This window comes from Cynoglossus semilaevis, chromosome 7, assembly GCF_000523025.1.
Source record: "Cynoglossus semilaevis isolate Cse_v1.0 chromosome 7, Cse_v1.0, whole genome shotgun sequence".
Lineage (NCBI taxonomy): Eukaryota > Metazoa > Chordata > Actinopteri > Pleuronectiformes > Cynoglossidae > Cynoglossus > Cynoglossus semilaevis.
In genome coordinates, this window is record NC_024313.1 from 1895817 (window position 1) to 1903491 (window position 7675).

The 7675-nt window shown below is 41.7% G+C and overlaps 1 protein-coding gene across 1 annotated transcript in view; it reads right to left on the bottom strand.

The window, feature by feature from the left end:
- Positions 1–590: 590 nt before the first annotated feature.
- LOC103380695 (gamma-aminobutyric acid receptor subunit rho-2) overlaps positions 591–7675 on the bottom strand; it is a 26737-nt gene continuing 19652 nt past the window's right edge. The window contains exons 6-9 of the mRNA XM_025057043.1: positions 7193–7333; positions 5304–5456; positions 4216–4424; positions 591–4122 (exon numbers count right to left, since the gene is read on the bottom strand). Of these exons, the coding sequence (XP_024912811.1) occupies positions 3805–4122; positions 4216–4424; positions 5304–5456; positions 7193–7333 (821 nt within the window). The 3' untranslated portion in view covers positions 591–3804. The remainder of the gene's footprint in view (positions 4123–4215; positions 4425–5303; positions 5457–7192; positions 7334–7675) is intronic.

Genomic DNA, 7675 nt, shown 5'->3' on the forward strand with positions numbered 1-7675 from the left:
TGCAAAAGGTTAATGGGAGTCTGGCTGTGTATAAAGTTTAGACCCTTGATGTTCAGTACGGTGGAAAGAGTCTGCCTGAAAATATAAAACTTCTCAATTTCAATCATAACACCGTGCCGTGTCGAGCAAGTGGATCACCGGGGAGATTGGAAATTAGCGTTGCCAGGTATGAAATGTTGAAGTATTACACCGGCAACCTAAAAGTACCACTTTCTTATTATAGCTTATATCGCAGTTTTACTTTAAAAATCGAGCAGCTGGTTCATCATTACCGTGTTGTGCTAAAGATCAAACTTAGACATTTAAAGGTGTAATAATGGTAATCGTACAGAGGATAACGTTATCGTACAAATAAAATAGCGACCATATGGTCCTGGTCAAACACTGAACTGAAAGTTGACCAATATACCAGCCATAAAAATCCCTCCGTGTATATCGAGGTGTCAAACTCGTTTTGGTTCAGGGGCTACAACCTAATTAGTTGGCCGTACTAGTATAATAACATAATTACCTATAAATAAGAAAAAAGTCTGTAGCCGTACTAGTATAATAACATAATTACCAATAAATAAGAAAAAAGTCTGTATTTTTCTCCTTTGTTTTCATGCAAAAAGTACACAAGATAAATCTTCATATTTAATGAAATATAATCTTACAACACATTTCCTGAACTTGAAGTGTTTGTCTATTTTCAAAATTCATTAAGCGGGCCAGATTGAAACCCCGAGCGGGCCAGAGTTGGTCCGCGGGCCGTATGTTTGACAACCCTGGTCTATATCCTGGTAGTGCTGTATCCAAACCCAGATAAATTAGGTAGTCCGCATGAGAAGGATTTTGGTTAAAGAAAAAAAAAATCTCTGACAAATACATGCAGATTATATTCGAAAAGAAGGAAACAAAAAAAAGTAGAAAGTTCTGTTTTCCTATTAAAGAGAAACATAAAAATAAAATACAGCCATATTGGTGATATTATGAAATGTTCACTTAAGGCAGTTCAACTTATTTAAATCACATATAAAGCTTTTCATGTCTACACTCCTTGGGTATTCACTGTAACGTATACTATAAAATACACAGCTCTGCACAGTGTACAGCACGCTCGGAGCCGTCTCTCGTTTCCCGCGTCTTTGCCAATTACAGGTTTAGAATGGCACATGGATGTACGACTGTAATAAAACAAACAAAGACCATTCAAATCAAAGTAACTAAGTGAATACGAAGGCAAGCAGATACATTAAAAAATGGACACTTTACCTAAGGGAAGCCATCAAACCCATACAGATGAGTCATAATCAGTACGCACAGGCGAGCGGCACCGAACTTTGTCACTTCCTGCGTGATGCTGTCGCTGCGGTCAGACGGCCGCTCGGGCAAGTGAGCCTGGTATGTGGCTGGCGTAGTGCCTACGAGACGCTCAGCTATGTGTCTCAGTCAGTTCCAAAGGTTACGCGGACAATAGCAAATGATCTCCTCTCGTTATGTTGACAGTTTGATGAGAGCAGCAGTGCAGAGGAACTTCTCGAGGGCAACGTAAGGGGAGGAACTGTTTGGAAGAAAAACACCAAAGATCGATGACGGCGAGGATCTAAGAGGTCCAACTTCAGATAGTAATACATCAGAGCAAGTCCGAGCCTTTGATGTCTCTTACTCCCAAAACCACCGCTTGACTGATGTAAAAGGTTTGATCATCTTCGCACTGCTGGCAGCGGCAGAAGTCGAGTACATGAGCAATGTCTGCATTTGTTTTTCGGAAAACCGAGTTGACCATCTTAGCTCAGCCTCTATCGCTGTATATATTCCGCAACAACAAAGAAGAAGACAAAGAACCCTACGCAGCAAACACTGCTGTGTGCTGACAATATAGTAACATAGTTTTTAATACTAAAAAAAAAAAAAGATAACCTGATCGAGGCAGCGCTGGACTGGGCAGTTGTGCAAGGGACTTGTCCAAAAGAGAAGGGTTTGAATCTGCAGCTGAGTATTCCGATTAGGTAGGATCAAAACAAACATCTAAATGGTTAATAAAGTTTGTATTCAGTTAGCTTGACTTCCACAAATTCCGATACATCTGGGCATGCAGAAGGAGCTCAAAGTAGAGTTGAAAAAACGGCCAGGTGTTGGGTTAGCTAGCACTGCCAAACAAGAGGAGTGCTCTGGGTGTGTCCATCCAAGACCTGATCCTTTGAGAGGCTAATATATATTTGCGAGATCACTGTCCTGGCTAGCTGCTGTGACTTGATTAAGTTGAGCAAGACAAGACCAGAGGAAAACAACACCGAACCGTAGCAACGTCGCTCGTTTCCTGCGGAGGGGTGATGTGTGATGTGGTGTGGAGGGGAATTGAACTCACTTGATGGCAGCTAGAGGAGGAAGCACATGTTGGGTGCACAGCAGGATGGGCTCGGAGAAGCAGAGCATCTTTAAAAGTAGCTTAGCTGAAATTCTTCCTTAGCGGTGATCTTTGTGTTGTGGAAATTTTAATATTCTTACGGGAGAAAAATGTAGCTCCAGATGGCATGTCGCCGACGTGCACAATCTGACACAAGCTATTAGAGTGGATGCGGGAACACAGTGAGGGCAGTGGCACATCGTCTTGTACTGATGTGATGAGTCACTGGTGCGTTCAATCAGTTCCTGTGGGCGATTCCGTGTCTTAAAAAGTTGCGACTGACTTGTGACTAGATTCATAACTAACGTTGTTATGTTTTGCTGGATGCTGTTGAGGTACAGGGTGGTGTTTAATGCTAATAAATGACTTATACGTAGCAAAAATAGTAATTAACGCATGTACTTACACTATTACTTACACATTTCGTTGGTATTTTTCTGATTTATTTATCGTGAATATGATTCCGTCCCAAATCATCTTTCATTCTCTTTCACTCTAGTTTCTACTAGTGATGTCTCGATCCGATACTCATGATCGGTATCGGCACGATATGTGCTGAAATTTCAGGATCCAACACTGATCCAATACCTAAGGCCGAATGCTCAACTAAACTTTGTACTTTTTACTGCAAATACTTAGTCTTTTTTCCTCAGTGCGACAATGACAGGCAAAACAATGACATATTAAAATTAAAAACTAAATTTAAAACAATGCCGATAAGTGTCCGGAAGATTACAAAAACTAAAAAGAGATAGGGAGCTGGTGAAGATCTTCCATTCCTGTGAGTTTGTCAGGGTTTTGTTTAACTAAACAGGCCAGGACGTAACACTGAGTAAGTAAATTGAGTAAACTGAAATTAGGAGATCATCATATTTAATTAAACTTTTTTTTTTGGGACGTTTGTATTTGGTTTTTAAAATATGCGCCATGGCTCCAAAACGATTGGGAATTGTACTGTATATAGTACCCAGCCCAACAATAATGGGCCATGATAATTAGTTTTATTTAGCTAGCGGCGTTGATGTGAAGTGTCGTCATATTTAAACATCCGTGCATACAGATCATCCTGCTGTTATTTCGCAACTCACCTACAGTGGTCATTGAATGTTTGGGTATGTGATGGCTCCTTCGCGCTTAAAATGTATGCATTCAAATCTATACAACTCCCTTTAAATACATTTCCCCGTTAACTACCACATTAGGCTGATCGTCACTGGGGCCCATTTGATTTTGTGACGCTTTGGACGTTTGCGGTCCAGTCCGGGAGACTCTGGTGTTCGTTCGTCACCCTTGCCCGAAGTGCTGCTCCATTTGAACACATTGTATGGGAATATCCTTCTTTGTCCCGCGTCAATAAAATGTATTTACAGGGTCCTGTTGTCCTCCCCTGCTACAGTCGAAGTGCGACCGCACACTCAGCAGTAAACACACCAGTAGATCAGATTAAAAAGGATGTAGGCACCAGGGAAAATCATGCGAGAGTAGGTGTCAATGGTGTGTGTGTTCTGGATTATCCTGAAACCCCGCAGGCCTTTTTTCTTGGTTCCCGTCGACTCGTTGTCTAAGGAGAGGTGCACCACCATCCGTTCCTGCTTCTCCGATGCGTCCTCAGCCATCATGGAGGCACGGGTGTACCCTGCCAGGCTGTTGTTGTCCGCTTCGCTGTAGGTACCATCCAGCATCATGGTCCTGGTATGGGACATGCCGCAGGTGCAGGGCAGGTTCTGGGACTGCTAGGTTAAGACAGATCACAAAAAAAAAAAAAACATGATTTTAAAGTGGACCGCAGAGTAGGTGGTGTGTTATTTCTGGAATGTTCTTTGTACCTGCTCTGAGTTTTTTTCCCTGAGTTTTCTTTCTTTACCGTCCCTCACCGTGGTCAGGTAGTTGACCGCAGCGTACTCGAGCACGGACAAGAAGACGAACACAAAACTGACCCAGAGGTAAATATCCACAGCTTTGATGTAGGATACCCTGGGCATGGAGGCATTGACCCCAGTGATAATGGTGGACATGGTGAGCACTGTGGTAATACCTAAGACACGGGACGAATACAAGTTGTTACAAAACAGACAGAATTGAACTTTTGGTGTTTATGTGACTGTAGTACTAGTTAATACACAGTTGAAACGCGGTGAATGCACTTGTTTTTCAAAACGACTGTAAACGCGGGATTCGCTGCAAACTCGATACTAGGGATGTCCGATATTAACTTTTTGCCGATATCCGATATTGTCCATACACTTAATTTCCGATTCCGATAGTAACCAATACAGTTCTAGCGGGGCAGTGCCGCCTGCTCACTAAGGTGACGGGTCAAAGCCATGCCCCCACCAAGGGGACAGAAGATTTTTCAGCCCCCCGGCCCCCAAATTCGTTAAAATACTATTAAGCACCTGGTAATATTGGTTTATTTATCTGTACAAACCACTGTAAGAGTTGCTGACACCAACATTCTGCATCATCAATATAGATTCATAAAATAAGCTGCTCTGCTGCCATCTAGTGACTGGAGGCTTTTTTGAGAGATATTACATAATTATGCTAATATCGGCCGATATTATTGGACATCCCGATACCTGTTTTTGTTCACACTTAGAAGGATGTCGTGTGCGCATTTATTTGCGCGATTTTTAAACTGACATACATATGTCAGTGCGAATTATATATGTATTGCGAATTATATTATACACACACGCTGAGAAAAACCTGTAGTTGGTTTTTTAGGGCTTTGCACCTGAATTGGTTAATACAGGATCGAGACTGCCATCTTGAGGTGGATTAGTGAATGTGCATTAGTTGCGGAGTGAGTGCGCATTACTTAGGAAGCTGCGCAGCGACTACTGTTTTAGATGACATTTATTTTCCTTCACTCAATTCATTCAAAAAAATAAAAATAAAAAAAATATTTCACCCAGTGAGACTCTGGCGGGGACAGCCCGGCGGTCAATCCAGAAGGACACCCAGGACAGCATGACCATCAGAGTGGCAGGGAAGTATGTCTGCAGCAGGAAGAAGAAGATGTGTCGCCTCAGGGTGAAGTTGATGTACAGACGGTTATACCAGCCTGGAGACGAAGAAAAAGATAAACATAAATAGTTTTGATGTGTCGTTAGCGCAGCTGAGAAATAACCCACTGTTGTTTTTTTTATGGACCTTTTTTTTTTCTTTTATTTCCTTGATTATTTTATGTCCACTTACTTAATGTCCAATGATTGTTTGTCATTTGTAATACAATTTTAATAGAGTGATATTAAGGTGTGCAGAGAGAGAGAGAGAGAGAGAGAGAGAGCTGCTCTTTGTTTTTTTGTTATTGAGGTGGCAAATAAAAAGGTGCATAGAGAGGAAATGTAACGTATGCATTGTATGCATCCGCAAGGGGTGGCGGAAAAGTAAGTGAGGGTGGTGCAAAAAAATCACAGTGAGACGAAGGTGCGGTGTTTTTCACGAAACTGGGAATTTGTTTTTAATATAATTTGAATTGTAATTTAGGATTGTTGATTTATCTGGGTGGCGCTTTGGCCCAGAGGCAATGTCTCTGTTGTTGGTGTGGAACCCCAGGGTTCACCTCCTGGGCAAGATCGAATCCCAGTTGGGGTGGTTGGTACCTTCCAGTGGATTCACCACCCGCAGGAAGGTTTAAGGGGGGTTGGTACAGTGCAGTTTGATTTGGGTGGCGGTCATGGAGACTGCCGGCCCCGCGACCCGGTAACGGATAAGAGGATGAAAATGGATGGATGGATGGATTTGTAATGATTAAATGTGACTGGTCTGTTGTTAAAAAAAATAATTGTTTGACACCAGAGAAGATCAATTGATGTGGTAAACAAAATGCTGTGTTGCTCTCAAGCTGGCACCTTAACACGTGGTACGATGCATGTGTACTACCATTTCGCTTCAAAGGAACCATAGGGATTACATTAACAAACAGTAGCAAAAGACATCCCTGTGGTGTTAAATATTTACATTCTACTATGACACAGCAGAAAACGTCGGTAAAGACACAGGTACCCATCCTCAATGTGTACATTATGCCATAATAAGCACTGATGCAAAGAAGCACTCCCATTGTGCCGCGAATGTGTATCTTTGTATTCTCACAATAGGGGAGTTTTTCTAACAAGATTCTCTATTATTGCACAGCACCGGCTCGTGAGAAATAATAAAGCTCGAAGTTGCCTCTTTTAGTGTTAAGAAACTTTTTTTTATTCCTCTTTTTATTATCTACACCGCTACCCTCAAAGGCTTGCTGGTGCTGGAGCCAATCTCAAAAGAGAGGATAAATATAATTGTTGCACTAAAGTATCACAGACAAGTGGAAGTTACCTTGCAGCAACCTTGCAGCTTCAAAAGGTCCAACTCATAAAACCCCAAAAAAAGATTAATTTTAGGTTGGAGTTCGCTGGGCGGTCCACTCCACAGCCAAAAAATGTTGGATTCAAGTTCTGCATTAAAAGTTATATACGAAACCTTACTAGCAGTATCAGGTAAAACAAAAACTAAAAAATGGAAAAACTGCAATTTCAAAAGAATCAAAAAGTTCTCAACAATTTGGCTTAACAACAGAAGACCCAACTTTGCCTTAAACAGTTTATAACGTGGGTGTCAAACATACGGCCCGTGGACCAAAACCGGCCCGCTAAGGTGTTCAATCCGGGCCGCTTAATGAAATTTGAAAATAAAAATACATAAAGACTTCATGTTCAGGATATTTTTTGTAAAATTCTATTTCATTAAATATAAACGGATAATAACGTTAATAACAATAATAGAATATAAGTACTATCAGGCTCTAGTAATTACCTGTGCTGCTGTAGAAAGCAAGTCTCGAGGTTGTGTGAAACTTCTGGATGAGGAACTGTGACAGAGAAATCCTGTCGTCGGTGCTCAGAGACTCGTCGCCACTTTTCCAATAGAGCATCAGGTCCTCGTCCGTGTAAGCATCTGAGGAATTACAGAAAAGAAGTTCTACGCGCACGGTTTGAAAGTACTGTATTCAGTAGCAACAACAGCGTTTGTACCTCATTTAAAATTGTAAAAAAAAAGAAAATCAATGAAGAAAGTAGAAAGAAATGCTTGGTAATACGGCATGGCATCAGGAGTGGTTGATGAGAGTTTGAGCACGGTGCCGAGCATGGGAACAATTGGTGAGATGTGCGGTTGAACAGACAGGTGAATCATGGCAGAAACATGAATGCTCACACATCAGCAGTGTCGTCTAACTTTGTACGACGAATAGCTACGATGGACACACTGATCCTGAGCGTGGAGCTATAAAGCAGGAGG